This window comes from Pipistrellus hanaki (genome assembly GCF_964339955.1).
Source record: "Pipistrellus hanaki genome assembly, chromosome: 18".
In the NCBI taxonomy this organism is placed as follows: domain Eukaryota; kingdom Metazoa; phylum Chordata; class Mammalia; order Chiroptera; family Vespertilionidae; genus Pipistrellus; species Pipistrellus hanaki.
The window spans coordinates 2,148,955-2,176,506 of NC_140520.1; the positions used below are offsets into that span (position 1 = coordinate 2,148,955).

At 35.0% G+C, this 27,552-nt stretch overlaps 1 protein-coding gene across 3 annotated transcripts in view; it reads right to left on the minus strand.

Moving 5' to 3' along the window:
• Window positions 1-27,552, minus strand: part of SYCP1 (synaptonemal complex protein 1) — a gene marked incomplete at its 5' end in the record, with an annotated part of 49,390 nt that overhangs the window by 922 nt on the left and 20,916 nt on the right. For all 3 annotated transcript variants that reach the window (XM_084866161.1, XM_084866159.1, XM_084866160.1), the window contains 19 exons: window positions 1,865-2,008; window positions 4,305-4,484; window positions 9,970-10,029; window positions 10,556-10,630; window positions 11,567-11,659; window positions 12,756-12,866; window positions 13,303-13,419; window positions 13,971-14,033; window positions 14,203-14,265; window positions 16,115-16,177; window positions 17,403-17,484; window positions 18,589-18,659; window positions 19,442-19,559; window positions 20,925-21,028; window positions 22,899-23,003; window positions 24,826-24,887; window positions 25,414-25,481; window positions 26,689-26,873; window positions 27,339-27,433. In XM_084866161.1, the coding sequence (XP_084722287.1) occupies window positions 1,865-2,008; window positions 4,305-4,484; window positions 9,970-10,029; window positions 10,556-10,630; window positions 11,567-11,659; window positions 12,756-12,866; window positions 13,303-13,419; window positions 13,971-14,033; window positions 14,203-14,265; window positions 16,115-16,177; window positions 17,403-17,484; window positions 18,589-18,659; window positions 19,442-19,559; window positions 20,925-21,028; window positions 22,899-23,003; window positions 24,826-24,887; window positions 25,414-25,481; window positions 26,689-26,873; window positions 27,339-27,433 (1,859 nt within the window). The remainder of the gene's footprint in view (window positions 1-1,864; window positions 2,009-4,304; window positions 4,485-9,969; window positions 10,030-10,555; window positions 10,631-11,566; window positions 11,660-12,755; window positions 12,867-13,302; window positions 13,420-13,970; window positions 14,034-14,202; window positions 14,266-16,114; window positions 16,178-17,402; window positions 17,485-18,588; window positions 18,660-19,441; window positions 19,560-20,924; window positions 21,029-22,898; window positions 23,004-24,825; window positions 24,888-25,413; window positions 25,482-26,688; window positions 26,874-27,338; window positions 27,434-27,552) is intronic.

Sequence of the window (27,552 nt, forward strand, 5' to 3'; positions counted from 1 at the left end):
TCTGCCAAAGACCTAGATTTTTATCCTATTAACTATATTCCTGAAAAGTTATATAAAATACAAGTGCTTGTGAATAGTATTTTTCTAACTTCTATTTCAGTTTCAGAGTCTTTTTGTTACCACTTTCTCCTCCTCTTTTCCCCCAGCCTACTTACACAACTCACACTTAAGTCCTATATAAGAAGCATTTATAATCACATAAAAATTAAAATATCAGTTATCAATTTATGAGTATTGTAATCCTTCCAAATAATACTAGGTAACACTTATTTAGTACTTTCTTTATGTCAGATATTGTTTTAAGCACTTTGCATATTTTAGTTTTAATACAATTTTGTGAAGTAGATATACTATTATCCTCGTTTTAAATAGGGGAGGAACTGAGACACAAACATTAAGTAACTTGCACAAGATTATACCGCTAGTTAGGGATGGAACCAGGATTTAAATCCAGGTAGGCTAGCTCCAAAATCATATATATAGAAAGATAGATAGATAGATAGATTGACTTCAGAGCATTAGGGAGAGTGAGAGAGACAGAAACATCAATGATGAGAACCATTGATTGGCTGCCTCCCACATGCCCCCTACTGGGGCTCAAGTCTGCAACCCAGGCATGTGTCCTGACTGGGAATCAAACCATGATTTCCTGGTTCCTAAGGCAATTCTCAACCACTGAGCCACACCAGCCGGCAGAATACATTTTCTTAGTGAATAAGCTACACAAATTTAGTCAGGTAAGCAATGAGTTCAAATGATCTTTGCCTGCTCATTAAAGTCACACTTAACAAAAACTTCAGAGGCTTCATGGAAGAAAAATATTCACATTTTTATGAATCATAAGATTTTAGCAGAATTCAAAGTCATAAAGAATTATCTATTTGGATATGTTCAGACCCAGTATGCACCAACTGACCAGCTTGAAAAAGAGAAATCATTTTGAAAATATTTTGTAAACTATCATTAAAGCTCTACTTAGTGCACAGTAACTGACATTCATTACTAACCATATGAAAATAATACATGAATAAAAAATTTGGCTGCAGCAATATTAAAAATACTTTTTTTTTAATCCTCACCCAAGGGCCTGCTTATTGATTTTAGAAAGATAGGAAGCGTAATGGAGAGGGGAACCACTCACTGATGGCTGTTTCCCATATGCACCCCAACTGAAGATGGAACCCATAAACAAGTATATGACCTGACCAGGAATTGAACCTGCAACCTTTCGGTGTATGGGACAATGTTCCAACCAACTGGGGCACACAGGCCAGGGCCTACCCTTCCTTCCTTTTGTCAATTACAGCTGAGGATCTTTTCCATTGATTTTTAGAGAGAGTGGAAGAGAGAGGAAAAAAACAGAGAGAAACATCGGTTTGAGGAAAAAAACATCGATTGGTTGCCTCCTGCACGAGCTCCGACCAGGCCTTGGGCCAGGGAGGAGCCTGCAACCGAGGTACGTGCCTTTGACCACAATCAAATCTGGGACCCTTTGGTCCATACGCTGATGCTCTCTCTATCCACTGAGCCAAACTGGCCAGGGCTAACCTTTCCTTTTTTAAAAGAAAAAGAAAATGCAGTAAAAGCTCCTTTATAACACTGTTGGAAAACAATATGATTAATTATTTCAAATGCAACTATATTATATCAAGTATTTCAAAATGCCATGTTTTCTAAATTTTAGAGAAATTATTTGAGCCCTAATAGCTTCAAAATGCTGTAAAAGCATAGGTTTCTGTAATAATAAAGTGCTACTGTCTTTAGTATTGATGAATAATATTATGATAGGTAGTTCTTTATCAAGAAATAAATTAGACAGTAATGTAAACAAATAATAAATACTGATTATCCTCAATGTGTTTACCAGAAGATCTGCAGATTCTGAACTATCTGAATTAATATCAAACTCAAAGACCATTTTTCTCTTTTTAGTATTTTCTTCAATGGGTGCATTCTTGTTTTCTCTTGGCTGGATTTTTAGTTTCGTTGGTGTCTTCACAGTATATGCCTACCCAAAAAGAAAAACAACACATTATCCCATCAAATAAGACATGTTGTTAACAAAGGCAAGTTGAGACTTTAGTAATCAATAACGCCCCATTATTGTTAGCATGTTTATGAAGTATAAATTTTGGGTAAGAATTTAATTTAGATGTTCTCGGTAATAAAACTTTTATAACTTTCTGCAAAAAAAATATACAATAGTGAACTTCCTCTTTCCCTTGAACTTACTGAAGAAGATAGTAGAGGGAGAGAGTGAAAGGAAGAGGGAAAAAAAACACTAGTTTTTAACAATCACCAATCTTAAGAGGGACTTTAATTTTTCTAGCAATTATTAAAACCAAAAAACTGAGTGAGCATTGCTCTCTCAACAAAAATCCTTATTTATAAGAAAATAAGTTTGCCAATTTTTTGTTGGTAAAGTAATTCACATTAGACAATGTTTGTTATTCCATATTTCCCTGTAAGTTTTATAATTTTTAAAAAGTATCTTTATAAAGTAAGGTCAGCGAAATCAGCAAAAATGACAGAGTAAGAAGCTCCAAAAATTTGCTCTCCCATAAAGCAAAGGAAATACTGATGAAAATGGTGTTAGCTGTTTCAGATCTCTTTGAACTAACCAAAGCTTGCCAAAATTGGAGCTCTTTGCCATTTACGTTTCCTTGTCCCATCCTCTGCCCTCCAGCTCTGTGTCACCTTAACAAAGACAGCCCACATGCGTGGCCCAGCCTGGCAGCCACAGACACAGCAGAACAGAATCGGGGTTCTTTCCACGCTGTATTCCCAGAGGGCTGCCTTATGTGACTGGCTAGTGGTTCTCGGAAGGCCTCACTTACAAGGCAGTTTGGTTTTTGACCTGACTCAGAGCTCACTCAGCAAAAAAACTTTCAGCTTGGTGTGTGGGGGTTAGGGAGTAGCATTTCTTAAAAACAATTACAGGCACGTGTTTTAACTTAGCAGCTCACTGAGACAAGGACTATCAGTTGGGATAAAGGATAGGTTACATAAAATTTTAGGAGTACAGCTTGTGAATGAGACATCCGAAGGGTTTTTGGAAAGCTCTGACATACTCCTGAAAACATGGAAAGCTATGCACATGCACAGGGCTATGAGTAGTGCAGTAAAGACCTGAAAGGCCCAAAGCTCTGACCTCTGTCAGATCTTGAGGGTCTGCAAAGCAGGAAGTGAAGGCTAAGGCTGACTTGTCAACTCTCTAGCTGCGTGGGCGCCCTACCAAATAGCCCGTGGCAAAGTCTGGGAGAATTGTTGGTCTAAGGCCCAGGGGTCCTCAAACTTTTTAAAGTGGGGGCCAGATCACAGTCCCTCAGAGAGCTGGAGGGCCGGACTATATGAACTACTAATTCCTACTGTAACACCTCGGCTGCGCTCACTGCCCAAAATCCTGGCGGGCCGGATCAGACTCCTCTGCGGGCCGCATGTGGCCCGCGGGCCGTAGTTTGAAGACCCCTGGAAGGAGATATCTGTTCAAACGTTAGCTGAACATAAAGCTAACCAAGTAGAGACTTCACTGGAACTATAAGAATATGAACTTTACAGGATTAGTTTAGAAAGGTCACTAAACAAACAATAACAACAAACCCAGAGGAGAGGGTGAATGATTCCCAGAGCTCACACACTGTTATTCTTAATGTTCAGATTTCAGAAAAAAATGAGCCAAACTGGTTTCGGCTCAGTGGATAGAGCATCGGCCTGCGGACTGAAAGGTCCCGGGTTCGATTCCAGTCAAGGGCTTGTACCTTGGCTGCGGGCACATCCCCAGTAGGGGGTGTGCAAGAGGCAGCTGATCAATGTTTCTAACTCTCTATCCCTCTCTCTTCCTCTCTGTAAAAAATCAATAAAATATATTTTTTTAAAAATGAGACATGCAAAACAAAGGAAAGGATGGATGAATCCCCCATGAATTGGTTGAACATGTGGGAGGCAGCTAGAATTGAGCTACTTTGCTAGCAACACCTGCCCCATGAGCTCTGACTGCTCAGTAAAGAATCCAGCAGCAAGAAGATGTGAAGGTAACTTGGGGTAACACAGGAAAATGTCAACTCAGAACCAGTTTCCCACATCGGGGACCTATACATTGGTGAATGCTAGAAAGCTTTGAAAGCTGTCAAGATGCCATTAAGTTGTGGACAGTGACAGAAAAACACACACACACATTTCATGTTGGTATCACAAAAAATTGAAACTTGTAAGAAACTGGTTTTATATCTACTAGTATGTCTGCTATGTAACACCAAATTTTTTTAATTTAAGAAATTACTACTTTTGAAATTTTACCAACCAACCTTTGGAAATGATTCAGATAAAGTACTTTTGGCAGGTGTCCTCAGATTGTCTTTTTTTCCTTTGGGTTTGCCATAATCAGCTGATGTGAAGTTTCGAGATATATTTTGTGAAGGAGCTGCTTTAGGATCAAATTTCCGATAATTGGTTGTAAGTGTTTCGGATAACGATGTCTGTATTTTCTGGATTAGACAACAGAAATGAATAAAATCATCATTAAATGTCATTTAAATTACAGTGTAGCAACTAGTAGGAAAAAACTAAAATTTACCCCCAAAATAAATTACATATTGATTAAATTAAATAATTAACTCATTTTTTGTCACTTTATTTTCCTATTTAAGATGAAAATGGTATCTGCCCATTCCTGTCTTCAGGGGGCTGCTATGAAAACAAAGAAAACTCTATCTGATCAAAAACTGAGGATTCTATAAACAAAAATCTCTATTCCTGGTGGCAAAATGCCTTAATCCGTGGTTTAGTCTAATAGTCTAAAAACTAAGGGCAATTTATTCTCATTTCCATTCATTCTCTTTTATGCTTTCATATATTCTCTTATCTATTAATAAATGTTAGCTTTCTCCTATCCACCAACCTCACCTCCCTCAAAAAAAATGGGGGAACAAAAATTATGATAGCAAAGAACTAGAGGAATTATCAGGAAAAAATGATAAAGTAGCTATTTGCTACAATTCTGAAAATAAATTGCAAATTTACTCTAAATACTTAAATATTATTTCAACTCAATTTATTTGGTTTCCTTCTCTCTGCCTTTATATATCGTTACCTCAGCACCTGACCCAGCTTTCCAGTAAAAACTAGTAACAATAGCTTCTTGAGTGGAACCCTATGTGAAACTCATGCCTATTATTATTTTACCACTTTTGTTGGTTACCATCATCTCCATGAATACAATCAAGGCAACCACTCCCAAGAAAGAAGGGAGCGGCACACACAACAAAAGGGCGGGGGAGGCTACACTTTCTCAAGGCTGGTGGTTGAATCTGCAGTGAGAATAGGTCACTATTCAATCAGGAGGGCACAGGGTGCAGTCTGCAGGACTAGGACAGGACACAAGTGCTATAAAAACACTGGACTAGGAGTCAAGTGTGCTCTTTTCTCCGGGAAGTTTTACTGCTTTGCAATGTGATTTTAACCAAATCATTAAGTATCTCCAAGGCTTAAATTTATCCATCTATATAATCAAGGAGCTAAATAAGGTGATTGGTAGGTTTCTTGACTAGCCTTAGTGATCTCACTCTATAGTCCTTTTTCCAGTAGGTATGAATCTTAGTAATATTTTTTCACAGTTGCACTTCTTCTTTCTTTTCCCTAAACATTTATACATCCTAGTTAATAGCACAATTTTAAGGAAAACAAAGTTATTCTCCTTCGTGGCTTCATTAGTAATCTCCAAACCATAACTGCTTTCATGGAAGAATGTTCCTCCCCCAGAAAGGACTGACAATGGCAACTGCACCACCATGTGGCCATGTGGGAGAATGCACATTGCCTGGTAGCCTGGTGGCCTAAAAGAAAATGCTACCGCCCCCTCACTCTGGAACACTGAAATGACCTCTCCATAACACACCCCCCTCACTCCGGAACACTGACATAACCCTCTCCATAATACATCCCCCTCATTCTGGAACACTGACATAACCCTCTCCATAACACACCCCCCTCACTCTGGAACACTGACATAACCCTCTCCATAACACACCCCCCTCATTCTGGAACACTGACATAACCCTCTCCATAACACACCCCCCTCACTCCGGAACACTGACATAACCCTCTCCATAACACACCCCCCTCACTCTGGAACACTGACATAACCCTCTCCATAACACACCCCCCTCACTCCGGAACACTGACATAACCCTCTCCATAACACATCCCCTCACTCTGGAACACTGACATAACCCTCTCCATAACACATCCCCTCACTCTGGAACACTGACATAACCCTCTCCATAACACATCCCCCTCACTCCGGAACACTGACATAACCCTCTCCATAACACATCCCCTCACTCTGGAACACTGACATAACCCTCTCCATAACACACCCCCCTCACTCCGGAACACTGACATAACCCTTTCCATAACACACCCCCCTCACTCCGGAACACTGACATAACCCTCTCCATAACACACCCCCCTCACTCCGGAACACTGACATAACCCTCTCCATAACACACCCCCCTCACTCCGGAACACTGACATAACCCTCTCCATAACACATCCCCCTCACTCCGGAACACTGACATAACCCTCTCCATAACACACCCCCCTCACTCCGGAACACTGACATAACCCTCTCCATAACACACCCCCCTCACTCCGGAACACTGACATAACCCTCTCCATAACACATCCCCTCACTCTGGAACACTGACATAACCCTCTCCATAACACATCCCCTCACTCTGGAACACTGACATAACCCTCTCCATAACACATCCCCCTCACTCCGGAACACTGACATAACCCTCTCCATAACACATCCCCTCACTCTGGAACACTGACATAACCCTCTCCATAACACACCCCCCTCACTCCGGAACACTGACATAACCCTCTCCATAACACACCCCCCTCACTCCGGAACACTGACATAACCCTCTCCATAACACCCCCCCCTCACTCTGGAACACTGACATAACCCTCTCCATAATACATCCCCCTCATTCTGGAACACTGACATAACCCTCTCCATAACACACCCCCCTCACTCCGGAACACTGACATAACCCTCTCCATAACACACCCCCCTCACTCCGGAACACTGACATAACCCTCTCCATAACACCCCCCCCTCACTCTGGAACACTGACATAACCCTCTCCATAACACATCCCCTCACTCTGGAACACTGACATAACCCTCTCCATAACACATCCCCTCACTCTGGAACACTGACATAACCCTCTCCATAACACATCCCCCTCACTCCGGAACACTGACATAACCCTCTCCATAACACATCCCCTCACTCTGGAACACTGACATAACCCTCTCCATAACACACCCCCCTCACTCCGGAACACTGACATAACCCTCTCCATAACACCCCCCCCTCACTCTGGAACACTGACATAACCCTCTCCATAATACATCCCCCTCATTCTGGAACACTGACATAACCCTCTCCATAACACACCCCCCTCACTCTGGAACACTGACATAACCCTCTCCATAACACACCCCCCTCACTCTGGAACACTGACATAACCCTCTCCATAACACACCCCCTCACTCTGGAACACTGACATAACCCTCTCCATAACACACCCCCCTCACTCTGGAACACTGACATAACTCTCTCCATAACACATCATGGAAATATATGCACTTTCCCACAAGCTACCTTCTTTTCTAAGCTTACACTTCCCGTGATACATATATTCAGAACATTCATGATTTTCTCTGTTGTACTTTTTAAGCACTTATATGGTTATTTCCTATGTGCTAATAGGCACTATTTTAAATGCTTTACAAATACTATTTCATTTAATCCTCAAACTTTAGGAAATAGGTACTCTTATTACCATTTATAAATGAGGGTACCTACTAAGGCATAAGAAAGTTAAGTAACTTGCCCAAACTCAGAAAGGTTTGATAAACCTAATGATTATAATATAGACTTGTGATATTTCCATTATTTTAGAATAAAGAATCACAAATAAAAGCATATTTACATTATTTCTTTTTTCATTTTCTCAATATTTTCCATATATATCCAGACCCCAGATACAATATAAGGCATTTACTAATGTACTTGATTACAGATATAAATAACAGGCATATATTAGTGGAATTATACATGAGTCAAAACAACTTTATAACAAATTGGGATATATACCTGCATAGTATGAATACATTCTATATTTGGAAATAGATATTAGAGTTTAACCAATTTATTTACCTTTATCCGACACTTCTCTTAGACTATTACCTAATTCTGCTGGCTAATTTTAATATGATAAGAATTTCTCGAAATATTTTTTAAAGTGCCTACCACAGTATTTGGAACATATGAAGCACTCAATATTCATCCAAAGGTATATTATTTCTTTCCTTCTCTTTCTTTGAACCCAAATACAACAAAACTGTTGTATCCAGCGGTTGCCAACCTTTGAACCTCACATACTACCAGTGGGTCCGCGGACCACCGGTTGACAACCGCTGGATACCTAAAACTCAACTGTTCTCAACTACTGTCACTTTCAGTTTATAGTCAACAGCAACCTCTGTGGGGGCCTAGGACCGACTACATCACTGCGTAGAAAGAATGTTTAATCATTAAAACTTGCATTTAGAATTCTTCTGTAATGTGTCAGAAGCTGAAGGAGGGGTAGCCCTCTTCCATACCGGTGCTTCCTTCCATGTGTAGGAAGTAACACCAGGGTAACATTCCTAATCTCTGAACAATGACTTAATTGGATAGTGAATTTGAAAGGAGAAACTGGACAAATACAGTTTAAGCCCTTCCTTACGCTTACTCTTGGGAACCAGAGGAAGCACACATTCTCTCTCCTTTATGCCGTATGTTTTACAAGAGCAGCCATTTTAAAGTGGATAACTTGTCTCAGTTCAGATCTACTGTGACAAAGTAGACAAAATGTCTAATTTGTGATTTCAGGATTAAGAAATCCCCTTTTCGCCGAAACCGGTTTGGCTCAATGGATAGAGCGTCGGCTTAGGGACTGAAAGGTCCCGGGTTCGATTCCGGTCAAGGGCATGTACCTTGGTTGCGGGCATATCCCCAGTGGGGGGTGTGCAAGAGGCAGCTGATCGATGACTCTCTCTCATCGATGTTTCTAACTCTCTATCTCTCTCCCTTCCTCTCTGTACAAAAATCAATAAAATATATTAAAAAAAAAATCCCCTTTTCTTCAAATAAAAGCTACATTCTTCAATATTACTTATCAATAACAAAGATATTATTTTAGTTTTCATTGTCTTTCTCAGTTGGTTCTGACTTAAGAAAAGCAGGATATCATTTATTTAGGCCTCTCAAACCCAAAACTAGACATAATCTTACGTAATAAAAGAGAAACATGAAAATTAACCATCACTCTGCTATACCCACAGCCAGTCAGAGTGAGTATGCAAATTAACCCAACAAAAATGGAGGTTAGAAGCCTGTTATGAGGGGAAGAGGGGAGCGGAGGGAGCTATTGGAACTGAGCTCCAGACAGAAGCAGGCATGTGCCTGCTGCCAGGCACCCAGCAGCCAGGGAGCAGGGACTTGCTGGCTCCCAGGCGGCTGGGAGTGAAGCCAAGGGCCTATTCTTGCACAAATATCGTGCAATGGGCCTCTAATCTAAATATAAGCTTTTGAGTTTTTAAGGAAAGTATTTTGCCTTTAAACATTAGAAAATGCTCAAGAAACACAAATGTACCTATCTAATTTAAGATAATACTGTAATTAAACTTATAGAAGGTTGAAAACTTCTCTAAATCTCCAAGTGACAACTGCTTTAAAGTTTTTAGCAAATGCTTTTTAATAAATAGCAAGAAACAACTTAGGAAATAAAATTGTGTGATATATTTCAAATGTGTGTTTTTTTTCCTATTTATGAACAAAAACAATTTCTAAGTAAATGTAAGAAAGTGAATTGGTTATAAAGAAAACTGAAAATTATATAAAACTCTTACCTTGTCAGTTTTTTCTTTGAGAGTAACTGTGTTTTCTTTTGCCTCTCTTTTGAGTTTTTCCTATTAAAAATGAATATCAAGTACATACAATGTAATCATTATTATTATCACAATGAATGTTCCTATTATCAAAGAAGTATGAACAAGAAAAAAATACTGACCTACAAATTTTATAAAAATAATAAAAAATAGAAAAATGAATTAGTTCTTCTCTACAGGAATGTTATTTAGTTTCAAATATCTTAAGAATAAGTCTCTTAAAAACTTCAATCACAACTTTCTCATTCATAAAATGAAGTGGATGGACCAGATTTATAAAGTAAGGAAATACACACAGGTAGCTAACTACAAAGAACTGCTAAGAGATACGAAATATTATGTGCCATTAGAGGTAGAATTCACTTTTTCTCTGTGTTGTTCTTGAATAATGAACTTTCAACATGAAATTAAGAGATGAAGGATAAAGTATAGAAAAACAAAAAATGCTTGGGAAATAATAAATCACTTTTACTGGAGATTAGGGTGATAAGGGTGTATCTATTCAGTAACCTTACAATTAGTTACTTTATAATGCCACAAAACTTACTTTTTCTTCTCTTTCTATTTCAAGTTGTTCCCTAATAGTCGAAAGTTCATTTTTGAGATTGGATAGTTCAGCCTCCTAAAGAAAAAAAACACAAAGTTTTTACATACATATAAATGCAAACTAGTGTTTCAAATAAATTTAAATTTATAGAGAAATAAATTACTTATATCGATATATATACTTTAAGCCTACTAATACGAAGGCTGCTGCCTGAACATAACTAAAGATTTCATTTTCACAGTATTTTATAGTTTATAGATGCCCAGTGCACGAAAATTCACGCCCTCGGGGTGGGGGACCCCTCAGCCGGGCCTGTGCCCTCTCCAGTCGAGGAGCCCTTGGGGGATTATCCAACTGACAGTTTAGGCCCGCTCCCCAGGAGCAGCCTAAGTCACAGTCTGGCCTCCCTCTGCTGCGGGAAGCTACCGGCAGGCCGATGAAGGGATGAGGCCAGTACTGGCTGGCAAGCGGCTGGCCCCACCCCCTGCTGGCCAGTTGTTCTGCTGTTCAGTCAATTTGCATACTGGGCTTTTATGATATAGGATTCTAAAGAAATATTAATACTATATATCTCTCCTCCTCATTCTCTCCCAATCTCCCCCTTCCCAGCTCGCCCAATCTCAATCACAGCTCCAAACTTATTTGTAACTGTAGTTTATAAGCATTCATTTGTGGGGGAAAGAGTTCATTCCACCATTTCAAAAAATAAATTGGAAGCCTATTTAACTATAAGATTCCTTTTAGATCTAAGGCTTTTTTTATTCTACAACTCAAACATCATATCAAGCTGTAGCCGATTTGGCTCTGCAGATAGAGCATTAGCCCTTGGACTTAAGGATCGCAGGTTCAATTCTGGTCAAGGGCAGGAACCTCGGTTGCAGGCTCTGGCCCTTGTCGGGGAGCTTGCAGGAGGCAACAACAAAAAATTATGGCTTTATTTAATATTATTCTTTACCAGCAGTTATGTTGACATAAAAATTGGCTTTTATGGCTACTGATTCTGTATCTCACCAAAGATGCTTTCACTGATGATTGTTCTTGTTCTCTGCTCTTATAAAGTCCTAATTCTGAGTCTCTTTCTTCAACGATTTTATCATATTGGTGCTATATGAAACAGAAAAAAACATTTTAGAACCCAAATAGATTATGCTTTAACATGCTTTAATATGACTGGTATCCTTGTACATTTAAAATTTAAAGAAAATAATGACTATGAGTTAAGTGATGTATATTTTTAAGCACATTTTTGAAATTTTTCAATTGCATAAACAATGAAACCTAGATAACTGTCTTGAAAATAAAAACACATGAGCAAGAAATTATTCTTTTTAATTGGAAACACTGAATTTCTTAATTTTAAAAACAGGACCTCTTAGAAAAGTGGCTGGTTCCAGATCTGAAGTAGGAAATACATGATGAGTCTTAAATGTTGTTATTAGAGAAAGCAAGCAAGCTATCAAGGACTATTAAAGTCAAGCCAAAAAGAACTTGTACCAGTGTGAAGAGGTTCCCACTAGCCAAAGATGAGACAAATATAAAGACTGCATTGGGCTGAAATATGCCAAATATGTTTAAACCTGTAAGTTCACAAACTTACTTAAAAGTCTTTTTTTTTTTAATCCTCACTGGTTACCTCATAGTAATGTTCTATCCCAGCAATAATTTTTAAAGATGAATAGGTAGATATAAGTCACCTGAAGAGAATAAGGCTTAATTCGCTAACAGAATTATTACTTTAAACAACAGTAAAAAATAGAGCACACTCACAAATACAACACACATTAAGCTTTTCATCTATTTATTCCACTGAAAAAAATTCATTTAGCCTTATTTTTGTTAGACACACATAGAGGATACAAATATTAACAAAACACATATACTGGATGGAAAGTGCTATAAGAGAATACTAGGAAAATTCAGATAAAGAATGACCACTTCCATCCATCATAAGAGATTTTCTCAAAGTAACACTCAAGGTAAGCTTTGTGTGGTTAAGATTTAAACCCAGAGAAACGGGAGATTAAGGGCATTCCAGTTATAATTATCTACAATTATATCTATAACTATAAATATCTATAATTATCAGAGAAAATTACCACTTATTTTTCTGATATATCAGAATGCTATATTAATTTCACCATTTTATGAATAAATATGGCTTCAGTATATAATTTTCATTACACAAAATGGAAAAAAATACCTTATGTTTTTCCATAAGTGCAACCATTTCAGCTATTTTATGTTGACATCGTATATCAATTTCCTTCTGTAATCGTACCGCTTCATCAGCTGTTGCTTTGGCTTTCTCAACCTATCAAATCAATTAAGTGTTTATTAAAATTAAACACAAAAAACAAATTTAACTTAAACTTAGAGACCATATATTATTATACAAAATGCAGAGACCATATGCTAGTACATAAAATGCAGAAATCAAACACCAGGAATTTAGAAAAGCCAAGTAAAGAAATGCATTACTGTTTTGGTTTATTACAGGGTGCTCTATCAAGTGAAATGACAGTATAACACTGTAATGATCATTTAATCTTTTCAAATAATTGTATACTACTCAATACTCAAACAGAATAACAAGGATACTTTTAGCTTCTATAAGAAACTGTCCTTAATATAAATTTATTCTACCTTTTAAAAGCCATAATTTAAAAATCTTTACTTTTCTCTTAAAATGCTACTTAATAAACAGAGTTTTAATATAACAAATTCTCACACATATTTAATTTTCCTACCTCTCCCAAAAGATTTTCTTCTGATATCTTTTTGTCCTCAATTTCTTTTTTATAGCTGTCAGACATCTCTTTAAATTTTTGTTTTGCACCTTCTAGCTCTGACTCTAATTTCTTGACCTTTGTGTAAAAAATTAAAAAAAAGTAGCATGTGGATTTCTTGACAATATTGTTCATTTTACGGTTCTTCGAATTTTTAAAGATTACTTATTCATGGAGATTATAGTTGGATCATTTTCCTTTTTTCATTTGGTAAAATGTTTTGTTTTGTTTTGTTTTTTTAATCCTCGCTCAAAGATATTTTCATTGATTTTTTAGAGAGAGAGGAAGGAATAGAGAGAGAGAGAAACATCGATAAGTTGCTTCCCATGCAAATCCTAAATGGGGATCAAACCCGCAACTTAGATATATGCCCTGACTGAGAACAAAACCGAAAATCTTTTGATATACAGAGCAACTGAGCAACTGGTCAGGGCTTAATAAATTTGTAAGTGCACAATGCATTATTGTTGACTATAGGCACTATGCTGTATAGCCGATCTCTAGAACTAATTTGTCTTGCAGAACTGAAACCTCATACAAATTGAGGAATAACATACAAATTGAGAATTCTTATATTCTCATCTATTTACTACTATTTTTAAAAAAATGAAAATAATGATTCCAAATACCTTTATCTCATAAACATTCAGTTGCTTGCTCTCTGCTGTACCCTTTTTTTTCAAGGCCTTATTCTGTTAAAAGTTAAAAATAAAAAAGTTATGTTTAGTACTCAAGTGATTCAAATTTGCACTGCCACCTTACCCACACTGCAATTACTACAGGAAAGAAAAGCATTATTCTCTAAAACTGAAGTGAAAAAAATCTTTTAAAATAATTTTGATATTGAGAATCAATACATACCTCCTGTTGGAATTCTTCAATATTCTTGCTTTTCATTTCAACTTGTTTCCTTAAATTGTTACACTAAAAAAAGAGAAATTATAATTATTTTACTCAATATTCTAGTCAACATAAGTAATTTCAAACTAATAAAATATTACATAAATTAATATAGAAGTCACTTAAAAAATAATAGTTAAATGATTCCATTAACGTCTAAAATCATGTGAACGGGTACCAATTTTACTAACAATTATCTCAATACAAATTTGAAATTTTTAACAATTCTTAATATACTTAAAGAACATTTGAATTCAACTACTTTAAAAACAATTCAATTTTCATTTCTGAGACTTCTTGTATGTATTATCTATAGGGGAGGGAAATAATATAATATTCTGTCTCTTCCTAGCTACATTTTAATTCCTGTTTAAAAAAATATATCAGCTGAACACTTTTTTTATATCTCACTTTTTTTAATAACTCACATATCTGGGTACACATGCAGAACTGGAATAAGAGGTATTGGCCCCCAAAATATGTGGAGTACCATAAAAGCAGCATAAATTTCTAAAGGTCCCTTCATTACATATATGTAAATCATTCTAATTTCCATTGAAGTAGAAAGAAATTCTAATGAAAAAAATTTTCATCTCCCACATTAGCACAAAATTCTCTGTTAAATATTTTTCTTACAACACTCACTGCCCCATCTCACTCTCCCTTCTTTCTGAATAAACTAATGAAAATTAAAGTAACTCAAATTTTCAAACCTTTTAAATTTAAATAATCTCAAAATGTAGGAAAAATTAAAATAAATACGTTTGGTGGAATGCCCAGAAATCTTGAAAAGGTATTAAACTATCACAGTTAATTTTTAAGTAAAATAACTCTTATGCAGAGTAATATTGTAATTTTAATCATCAGAATTCTAGGTAGGGGGGAAAAAATTGGTGTTATTAGAGGCCAAAACTACAGAAAGTGAACTATACTTTCCAGAGGACTACTCTCTAGATTAGCGGTGTCGAACTCAATCAGAGAAGGGGCCAAAATCTAAAATCCAGCCTAAATCGCGGGCCGAATGGTTTACTGAACAGTCATAAACTGACAATGTCATAAACTGACAGCGGAGTGCAGTGATGACAGCGCGGTGCGGGCCACATTGCAAGGCCTGGCGGGCTGGATTTGGCCCGCGGGCCTTGTGTTTGACACATGTGCTCTAGATAGAAAGTCAGGTTTAGGACCCAGGTGGAGTGAGGTACAGAGAAGGGAAAAGTGAATTGGAATAGGCAGCCAGCAAGAACACTTCACATAAATGAAGCAGAAATTTTTCTGCAGTTCTCTAGAGAGATGGGAAAGATGTCTAAGAATGATTAAAAACAAAACAAAAAAAAAAACATCCTGTCACACTAAAGATATCCACAACAATGCAGCTGCACAGAGTATGAAGTTTTGCAAAAGGGAAGAGAGATCTATGAGGAATTCAATGGAACTTTGTTCTTTAAATCATTGTGCAAAAAAAACCCTGAACCCACAGCCACTTCAAAGACCCACAATAAAAATTCTACATTACTCCTCAAAGCCTTCAAAGGAGAATTGAGATTTATATAAGGACTGTTGAAAGTGTAAAGGCTGGTCCTAGCCAGTTTGGCTCAGTGGATAGAGCATCAGCCTGTGAACCAAAGGGACATGGTTTTGATTCTAGTCAGGGCACGTACCTCCCAGCCTGGGCCCTGGATGGGGTGCACTCAGGAGGCAACCAATCAATGTGTTTCTCTCACATCCATGTTTCTCTCTCTTCCATTCTCCCTTAAAATATATCCTCAGGTGAGAATTAACAAACAAAACAAAAGTGTAAAGGTTGGCCCTAAAGAATCTATTCATACTTTGTTACAAAGTCTCTACTTCCAAACCTGTTGCAATTTGATACTACCTTGTTTTCTAATATCTTCATTTGTTTATCTTTTTTTAAAACTTCACATTCAAGGCTTCGAACCTAAAAAATAGTATTTGACATCAGATTTAAAATGTTAATAGAATTACTATTTTCTTCTACAAGTATCTTTTAGAAATAGAATTATAAAACTCAACCTTTTGTTTTTACAAAAATATTTATCAGGCTCTGGCTGGTTTTGCTCAATGCACAGAGCATCAGCCCTCACTCAGACTGGCAGACTGAAGGGTCCGGGGCTGGATTCCAGTCAAAGGCACATACCTTGGTTGCAGGCTGGATCCCTGGCCCTGGTGGGGGTACATGTGGGAGGCAATCAATCAATGTATCTCTCTCAAATCAATGTTTGTCTCTCTCTGTCTCTCTCCCTCCCTTCCATTCTCTTTAAAAAAAAAAAAAAAAAAAAAAAAATTATATCCTTAGGTGAGGATTAAGAACCACAAACAAAAAATTTATCAGCACTCCCAGATTATTTCAGTATCCTTTCTTTTAAAAACTGTCTTCGTGTCTTTGTGTTCATGTTTATATATTAACTAGAGGCCTGGTGCACAAAATTCATGCACAGGAGGAGGGGTGTCCCTCAGCCCATCCTGCACCCTCTCCAACCTGGGACCCCTAGAAGGATGTCCTATTCCATTCTTACAAATTAAAATATCATTTCCTGAAATAAAAAAATAATTGGATCACCATTGTCTACCAAAACAAATAACATTTAAAGTCAGCACCCAGAACAGTTCCTAGCCCATAGTAAGTAGTCAATAATATTTGTTGAATGAATGAAAAAAAACAGTTAAGGCCTTCACAATCTAGTTTGATCTATTTTTGCACAATTTTCTCCACTATATATGTTATATACTATTATCTTGTCACATACTTAGTACTATTCCACTTTCATAACATTCTTTTCTAAAGACCTTGTTCCTATCTCAACTTATTAAATCATATCCACCAAAGCACAAAATGAACTTATTGATATTACTCAGTTTATCAGTATATTAGCACAAGCCATTTTTTTAGCCTAAAAATGTAAATCAACATTAAATATTGAGCATTTATAAAAGAAATTTAGAAGTATACTACTCTTTCTTCTAGATATAAACTATGCAAAATAAGCAAATTTTGCCCTATATTTTAAATTTCAATAGCCTATAAAAGATCCTAGTTAACTAGTTATTTATTCAACAGTATATGTCATTAATTTTTTAAATATGTGGTATTGCTTTTATGATTGGAAATTCTGTGATATGATTTATTATAAAATATAACATACATTTTCCTCACTCTTGTCCAATTTACATTTAGCTTCATCTCCTTTCTGCTTTAGTTCTTCTCTCACAGATTCCAGTTCATTCCTTAAAGGAAATGGAAGAGTGGCAATGAGATAAAACTTATATTTTCATTTTATTCCCTTTCTGAATTTCTAAAATGATTAACTTTAACTTTATTGGTTTATATTTTCATTTTGCTGGGTAGCTTTTCATGCCTTAATACTAATTTGGCACAATTCACTCTCATATTTAAATTACACATTTATTTTTAAATTAATTATCTGCACACTTAGTTACTTTTCTATTTAAAAAAAAACTCCTGGAAAGAAATGCTTGTCCTAATTTAAGTCAAAATTTCACTTTACTGTTCTCTTAGTCATAAATTAATCATTATTCTAAGACATAGTCATAATTTTATTAAAATAAATTAGATACATAAATACAAGTGATTTTAATGAAAAACTACATGACTGAAAAATCTGCATACACATATAACTTTATATATGTAACAGAGTATCTCTAGAAACATACACAGGTAAGAGTGATACCTCTGGGGAGAGAAACTATATAGCAGAGACAAAGGCAAGAAAGATAGTTTTGCTCAATTTTATTCTTCATTGAAATAATTATTCCTCTGACTCAATAAGTTCTACTTAACTTGAAATTTATCCTATCAAATTCAAAATAAGAAAAAGATCTATATTTGCTAAGATGTTTACTACAGTATTATTTATGATAGTGAAAAACTGTAAAATATAAATATTCAAAAATATAAAAGAATAAAAGTAAAAAATGTCATATCCACTTGATTATCTGGGATCTAGGCATTACAATAGATGATTGGGAAAATGCCTAGAAACATGGCTAATGCTTAAAATAATATTTTTTATTTCTCTTCTAAATTTTCTGGCATGATTAGTGTATATTCTTAGTTAGCAAATAATACATATTGGAAAGCTATGATGCTCTTAAAATTAATGTATCTAATCTCACTATTTCAACACTGAATATAAAAGACATTATTACAACATTATTTTTAAGCAGAATTCCAAAGCAGTAATTTAAGTCTCATTTTTATTTTATATTATATTCAACGTAAGTTTAATCTAAATTAACTATAATAAATTAATAGAAAAGAATACTAAAATCTTTGCCAGACAAAAGAGGCCATCAACTCATTAGTCTTGCCTTAATTGTGTTTCTGTTTCTTCCAGATTTTCTATTTGTTTCAATGTCCTTTCTTCTTGCTTTTTGCTATTCTAAAGAAATAATATTATTCATATTATTTATCCTGTTGCAACAAAAACAAAATTGAAACTAATATTTAAGACCTTTATCAGCATAAAATTCATTTAGTTATATATAAATCAAGAGAATGGGCTAACTTGTACAGTTCCACACTACTTTTCCAAACTTCATTTCCTTAATCTCTAGTCAACAGCTAACAAAACAAGTGTTATTTGCTGTTTCCCAATGATAGTTTGAGACACATCCTTTGTTTATATTGCTGTGGCTTCTAGGAATGTGTTTCCACTCACTGTTACCTACTGAACTCATAATTACTTATCTTTAGGCTAAAATCAACGCTGCATTTCTCTGAAGCCTTCTCTACCACCAAGGCAGAAGTGATCCTATGATGCAGGTAGCACTTTGTCCCAAAAGCAAGGCATATACTATTTTATTTAAGCTATTTGAGCATTTTTAAGCTATTTGAGCTTTTTTTTTTTTCTCTTGAGTTATAAGCTCCTAAAGAGGATGACCATACCCTCCAGTGTCTCATATGAATTGCTTAATACTTGTTGAATACTTTATATAAATCTTGATGCTTAAAATTAATTAACTTTATCATTGGGTAGTCTCTATATTCTGTTGCTCATTATCACCATGTAAAATCAGTATGTATATTTTTCTTCTAAAACAAAGTATCACCTCTAAGATAATTAGACTTTGAAAAGTGAATGAATTTTTGGGTCATCTATTCTAACTCCCTAATTTTACAAGTAAGAAAAATAAGTCATTGGTACTTTCTTTTTCAACTCACATTAATATCTTCTTGCTGTTTATTAAGTTCTAAGACCATTTTACTCGTTTCTTGTGCTAGTTCTTCATTCTCCAGTGAAAGCTTGTTGCAACTTGCAGTCAGTTCAGTATTCTTAAGCCTATTTTTTAAAAATATGTCATATCAAAATATTTAAGTATGAAATTATATGATGTGAAATTTACTTCATAATAACCTTAGAGGAAAGCAGGGATTATAACCTATGGTTATAAATTAAGTAAATTTGGCCACTACTTAATTTCTGAAGCTGGGTGACAGGTACATGCTGGTTTATTACATCCCTACTTTGTACATGTTTGAAAATATTCTATAAACTTTTCATGACATCATATATTTCTCTGCATACTCCCCACACCATTACCCCCCATTACTTTTCCACAAATGTTAAAAAGTATATTTTTTCATGTATTTTTCTAATAGACTGTCTCTTAGAAACTGTTTCAAGCTTCTGATGAGTTGATTAAAGTAATATATGGGGCATGACATATTTTAAATTAAAATAAAGAAAACGAGGTTTAACCTTTGTGCAAATACTTAAACTACTCTAATAACAGGAGGCCTCATGCTCTGCCTTGGAAGAGAGATTACTGCTGTTATTGGTTGCAGCAAGGATCAATTTAAAGTGAAGGGGAATGTGTGGCTCTAGGGATGATTTCAGGAGCACTTATTATCTCCTACTACTTTAATGGAAATTCATCAAAAAATAGATAAAAGTTTTCATTAATAAATGAAAGGATGAAAAGGCAAATAAATGAAGATAACAAATTTATACCAAAGTATAAATAACTAATCAGCCTATTTATCAAAGGGGGTTTTGGTTATTAGATAAACTTTATCCAGAACCCCTAAAAAGCACTGATGAAAATATGTCCAAAGGAAGGAATGGGAGCTGAAAGGAAAGAAACAAGATCCTGAATAAACTACTTGCTTCTCATTTTTATGTAAAGCTGAGAAGCAACCAAAAAAAATTATGCTCACCGTTAGATTGGCTACTTGAGTTTACTTCTCTATAAATAATAATATAATAATTTTTCCTCTCACTTTTTCTCAAAATTAAACTTATTGAGTAGATAAATCATTCAATTTTATAATTTATTTGGACAATGTAAGAAATGAATTTGTATTTTCTCACTGGCATTTTATCAATTCAAACCTATGAGATAATTTAGCAAATCAATCAAAATAACTACTAGTTAGAACTCCAAATAAAAATGTTTTTTTCTAAGAAACCAACTATCTCTAAGAAAAGAAATGTTTCATCTAAAGCAGTACTTAACTTTCTGATGAACTTTTTATGTAAATGATATGTATTTCCCTTAGCAATAAAATTGATAAATTATTTTGATCTTCATGAATAAAATACAACTTTAAGCCCATTCAAGTAAATATTGAGCATGATTCACTAATTTAATATTAAATACCAGAAACCCTAATACGCTGTTTCGTAGACAGATAGGAAGCATACTTCTCATTTTCAAGCTCAGTTTTCAGTTCTTGAACCTGTTTTGAATACTGTTGTTCACTTGTGGCAATGGAAGTCAACTGAATTTCCAAATCATGTACTTTTTTCTGAAAAATAAATGTGTATAACCATAGCAAATATTTTTACAATTTTCTCGTTTAAAAAACGTGGTCACTCGATGCAAGTAGGTCATTTATTTGGTAAAAATATATCAAATTTTTTAAATTTAAGTAGATTCAGTGCCATAACCATTATAATTTAAAGCAATGAGCAATGACAAATGTAATATAAGTAAATTTCATCTTGATATTCTGAAGCTCAACCAGTAAAATTATATTTACACATTTTAAAATATTTTTGTCACTTTTACTCTATCACATAACTTCAATTAAAATGCTATATAGCCCAGCCAGCATGGCTCAGTGCGTGAGCACCAACCTATAAACCAGGAGGTGAGGGTTTGATTCTGGTCAAGGGCACATGTCAGGATTGCTGGCTTGGTCACCAGTGAGGACATGCAGGAGGCAGCAAATCAATGGTTCCCTCTCCTCATTGGTGTTTTCATCTCTCTCCCCCTCCCCCTTCCTCTCTGATAGCAATAAAAAATATTTTAAAAAATAAATTAATTAAATGCTATAATATTAAGAAGAAACATTAGTAAAATCAGCATCTTAAATACTAAGCTGTTATTATTATAAAAAGATAGTTACAATGTTGTTATGGACAGAAAACATACTTTTTCAAATAAATGACATTCTAAAATTATAACATGAGCACTATAAAAACTACTGTAAACTAATAACCTAATAAAGGCTAACTTTTAAATATATTGATTAAGAAATACTCAAGGTATCAATAAATGTAATTACAAGCCATGGCATTGTGTACATACTATTGATACCTTAAGTATTGACCTTTCTCTCCCACATTATATATAACACAAAATTTGTGCATGGGGAGGGGGTGTTCTTCAGGCCGACATGCACCCTCTCCAATCTGGGAGCCCTCAAGGGATGTCCTACTGGTGGCTTAGGCCTGCTCCCTGTGGTTCTCTGCTCTCCGCAGACCTGCCTGCTTGACACTACCATAGGTGCTCTCTGTAGGGGACTGCTTGCCCCTAGCTGCCAGGGCCAGGGGCAAGCAGGGCCCTGCTGTCTGCTCGCTCCCTGGGGGGAATGTTCCTGTCCCGCCCCCGGCTGCTGGCATGGGCGCCAGTTAAGAGCACCTGGGTCCCAGGGACGTTCCCACCCCGCTCCCGGCTGCTCCAAAGCTGCGCACATAGGCCTGGTGTGGCTGGGAGGGGTGTTCCTGGACCCCAGCTGCTCTGGCCTAAGCACAGGCCTATAGGCTCAGAGCGGCCTGGCTCCCAAGGACGCCTATCCCTGGGACCCAGGCCACTTGGCACTGGTGCACAAGCAGCTCCCCGACCCCCAGCTGCTCCGTACCTGTGTATGCAAATTAACCTGCCATCTTTGTCAGGTTATTTGCATACTCACTCCTGATTGGATGGTGGGTATTGTGAAGGTATGGTCAATTTTGCATATTTCTCTTTTATTAGTGTAGATGGAAGTTTCCGAGGTATGTTTTAAATCGATCATTAGCATATTAAATGTAGCAGGAACGTATACTTTAAAAGGAAATCTTGCTCTGACTGGTTTGGCTCAGTGGATAGAGCATCAACCTGTGGACTGAAGGGTCCCAGGTTTGATTCTGGTCAAGGGTATGTACCATGGTTGCGGGCACATCCCCAGTGAGGGGTGTGCAGGAGGCAGCTGATCGATGTTTCATCTCTCATCAATGTTTCTAACTCTCTGTCCCTCTCACTTCCTCTCTAAAAATAAATCAATAAAATATATATTTTTAAAAATAATAAAATAAAAATAAATCTTGTGATAATGGCTATCCAATAATATATTCTATAATCTATACTCTACTAATAAAATATGTGAAAGAAAAATGTATCTTTTATAAACAAACCTCTCTGGTTTGGAGAAGACCAGTTAGTTCTTGTTCTGTTCCTTTTAATTCTTCAACAATTTTCTCAAATTGTTTCTTTTCATCTAAAAGCTTTTGGTTTTCTGCCTATTTAAAAATATTAACAAATCATGACAATCAAAGTACACACATATTCAAAATAATCAAACTTCCTAAATAAAGTTGGGGAGAAATAATGAGTTTCCCTTTGGCTAAAATTTTTCTTAAAAGAAAATGTTTGTCATTATTAAGTAAATTCCAAAACAAAGCATGGCCAGACCCCTGGAATTTTCTTATTTAAAAAAAAAATCATACAGGCCATATGAAGTCAAACCTCAATTATGTATAAATCACTCCAATTTATTAGCACTTACTAGTCATTCATTATTCTATCAATCCTGTTTGTCCTTATAATTACACAAAAACGTGCTTTACAATAACTTTCATGTAATAGTCATTATTCTGCCTTCTTTGATCACATAAAAGTCCAATTCCTCTTTCACATCACAACTGGTAAATATTTGAAGATAGTTATCATTACTCCCTAACTTTTCTCTTAACTATTCTAAAATCTTTAAGAATATCTTCATTCTTCCTAGGAAACAGTTTTAAATTACATCATTCCATCAGGAAGGGCTCACTTTGTTAATATACCATCTTAACACATTGCAGGCGGATCATGAGCATTCTTGTGTTTTCATATTACACAGTGTTTTACATAAATGTTTAAGGCATGCCTTAAAATTAAATACCCATTGCATTTTGAAGTATTTATTTATTTATTTATTTATTTATTTTTACATTTTGAAGTATTTATTACAAGCTAATATCTTTTTAAAGTATGATACTTTGTAAAATGTTTTTTGTACTCGTTCAATAGAAAACTATCGGGGCACTGGGTAAAGCTAGCAATAAAACTACTGATGTGCAATGTGTTAAGTAATGTGCCAAGAATTGAATTCATCATGCTAGATAACCAAGGGTCGGCAAACACAGCCCCATAGACCTAATCCACCAACTGCCTATTTTTAATAAAGCATTGCTGTAATATAGCCAATCTGTTTATGTATTATCTATGCCTGTTTTGCCCTATTAATGGCAAAGTTGAATAGCTTCAACAGAGACCACATGGCTCACAAAGCATAAAAATTTACTAAAAGGATAACAGGGAATATTATAAATAACTCTATGCACAGAAATCTTGACAACTTCAGAGAAATGCATTAATTTCTCAAAAATCACAAACTACAAAATCCACCCAAGATAAAGCAAGTAACCAGAGTATTTCTGTAACAATGAAAGAATTTCTATGTCCAGATGATTTCACTGGAGAATTCTACGAAATGTATAAAGAAAAAAATAACACTAATTCTACACAATCTCTTTAGAAAATAGAAATGAAAGAAAAGCTTTCCAATTCATTTTATGAGGCCAGCATTAGCCTGATTCCAAAAGCAAAGACAATCAAAGAAAAGAAAACTACAGGCAAATAACTCTCGTTAACACAAAAACAAAAATGTTCAATAGTCTGTCCAATGTGGCTCAGTGGTTAAGCATGACCCACTGACCAGAAGATCATGGTTCCATTCTGAGTTAGAGCACATATAAGAATCAACCAAGGAATACATAAACAAGTGGAACAACAAGTCTCTCAATCAATCTCTCTCTCTCTCTCTCTCTCTCTCTCTCTCTCCCTTCCTTCTTGTCACATTCTTTCAGTCAATAAATTAAAAAATTGTTTAAAAACCTCTAAAGACATGAAGACAGTTATCAAAATGTATAAATATTAGTATAAGTAAGAATGTATCTTTATTAAAACCAAATGTCATTTTTAATAGTTTATCTGAAAAAAAAACTAACATAAAACATCTATAGTGTGAGAGTTTAAGTCGGTAGTTTTGAAAAGTAATTACTCTATTTTAAGACTTACCAAGGTTTTTTTCAATTCTTCAAGTTCTACTTCTTTGTTATTGTTAAGCTTAGTCATCTCTTCTAAAGCAAGCAAAAGAATATAAATGTGTTAAAAGCTGGATTAAAAGACTAGGAAAGGAGAAACAAGAATAATACCATTTGAAAGGGGAAAACTAAGAAATGAATTCATGTAACTAGAGTACCCTAAATCACCAATTTTCCAGCAGTGTGCTGTAAAAAGTTTTTAAACATAATTTAAAAATTATTTGATAAAGTTTTTGTATTTACAATTAACTTTAACTAACTTGGTATACACTGATTGAAATGGGCAATGAAAAGACAGCTCATATTTAAAGAGTTTGAACTTAGTCAATGAGATGGCTCTTAAATTTGTAACACAAAATAGTCAAGTTTGAACTACATAATGAACTGAATAGGCTTTCTTAAGGTTTACATTTTTTTTGTATCTCTGAAAAATCAAAAAAATTATCAAATAATGAATATTGGTAAATGACAAAGAAAAAACTAAATTTTATTCTGAAATAGTGTTTATGCTTTTAGAATTGTCTAATATTATCATGTATACATTTAATTCTCTAAATCTTACCCAGTTCACTTGATTTCTTCTGAAGCTCCATGGTAAGTATTTTCGATTGGTCTTCACTTTTTTCCAATCTTGTAAAATACATTATTAATTTGCAATGTAAAATATTGTTTTATTGAGAATTCATCTAATAACTAAAATTGGTACAATATATCTTAGCACAGATTCATTCATTCAATTATAAAGCATTTTTTGAGTACCTACTCTGTGCTGGACAGTGTAACACTTCAAAGTAAAATATTGCTAATATAAATATATAGTTGTATATTAATTAATCTACAAAAAAGCTTGTGATCACAATTTATCTCTCTTAATTATTTATGGTAATCAAATATATCCTAGAACTTTGAGATTGAGTATGTAACTACTACTATACTGAATTCTGCCTCAGGAACAATATAATTATGAAAACACGTGCAATTTGCTCAACTCCTCTGTCTTTCTGTTTCCTTATCTATAAACTGAGGTAATTAGAATAGATGACATCTAAAATTGCTTATAATTCTAAAATTTGAAAATCAACTAGATAGGTCCATCAAGAATGTAAGATTAGCTGAGCTAGAAAAGCTAGCTTTTCTTCCTTTATAAGACACAAGCAGTAGAGAAGAAATACTGTTAGGCCCAGTCCATGACTTCAGAGAAAAATTTGTTTCTTTCATCCTAATTAACCATAATTCTAATAAGACAAAAATAACTACCGAGGCCTCATAACACTGCTTTATATGAATTTTTCCTTAATATAAAATGAAAAACAGCAAGTTTTTAACTCACATTTTAGACAAACTATTTCAGATGAAATGCAAATGAATACCTTATTTTATAATTAATCATATTCATTAACTCATTAATCCATTGATTTAATAAAAATATTTTAGTACATTCTTTGTACCAGGTTAATTTCTAATTTTGTAAATCAGAATTTTATAGACCTCAGTAAAATAAACCTCACTTCCCCAGAAGAAGTTATTTCTATGAAACCAATAATAACCCAGTTTAAATATGTCATAAAACTGCATCAGCACGTATCAGCTTATCTATTTAGCTTGACTCTATGGCAAAGTATGCATGGAAACGATCCTAGAAAATACCTGCTATCTTTTCCTAGTATACCTGCCTACCCAATACAAACTTTTAAAATGTATTCCCAGTATATACTTTAAAAAAAAGACTGGTTACAATTGTTACAATTGTATTGAATTACATGTCAGTTGACAATGAATAGAAAATGGCACTGAATATTAAGACTTTTTTATTCATATAAATAAGAAATATTTTTACCTTTGATGTTCTGTTGCCAGTAACTCTTTCAAGTTGCAGATGGTAGTTTTAAGTTCAGTAACCACAAGTGAATTAGCAGCCTTAGCTTTATTAAATTCTTCCATTTGAGTTTCTTTTCCTTCAGTGAGCTGATGTATTTTTGTTGTTGCTATCTGTAAATCTTCCTCCAAAGCCTTTTGAGTACTCTGAATGAAATAAAGCAGAAAACAAAAGCAATGATCCAAGGCCCTTAAAAAAAAAAAAAAGCTGAACTCGGCTTCTGTAATTTGCTGTCACTCCTTATCCTGTTACTCCCCTCCTCTACCCCACCTACTAATCTTATTTCAATTCACCATTCCTCCAAAGCCCACCTAAAGTCTCATCCTCTCCACAGAGACTTCCTAGCTCATCCAGCCTGCAGCATTCTTATAATTCTTACTGCTATCGCAGCAATTTTTGCCTTAATCACACTGTTGGTACCTAGCATGAATGATCTTGTATTTTAGTTATATTTTAAAGTGCTTTCAACTTATGTCTCTAATTAAACCATAAGCATTTTGTGACAGATTTGAAGATCTGGGTCTTTGTACATAGATTATCATTCCATAAATATTTGTTGACTGAGGAATAAGTGTGAGACTTATCACACACTATCAGTTTTTAAATCATACCACACTTCTTTGCAAAGACATTTTACAATCTTCTAGTTCTGATGTTAAATGATCGTTCTTCTCATTTGATTCTTTTAAGTTTTCATTCTGTAATTCTAAAAAAGAAAATTGTAGGTAAGTAGTACTTAATAGGAAACAAATAACTTGTTTTTTCTCTATTAGATAACCCAAAATGAGGGAGAAATATGCAAATATAGATACTGATGGTATTGGT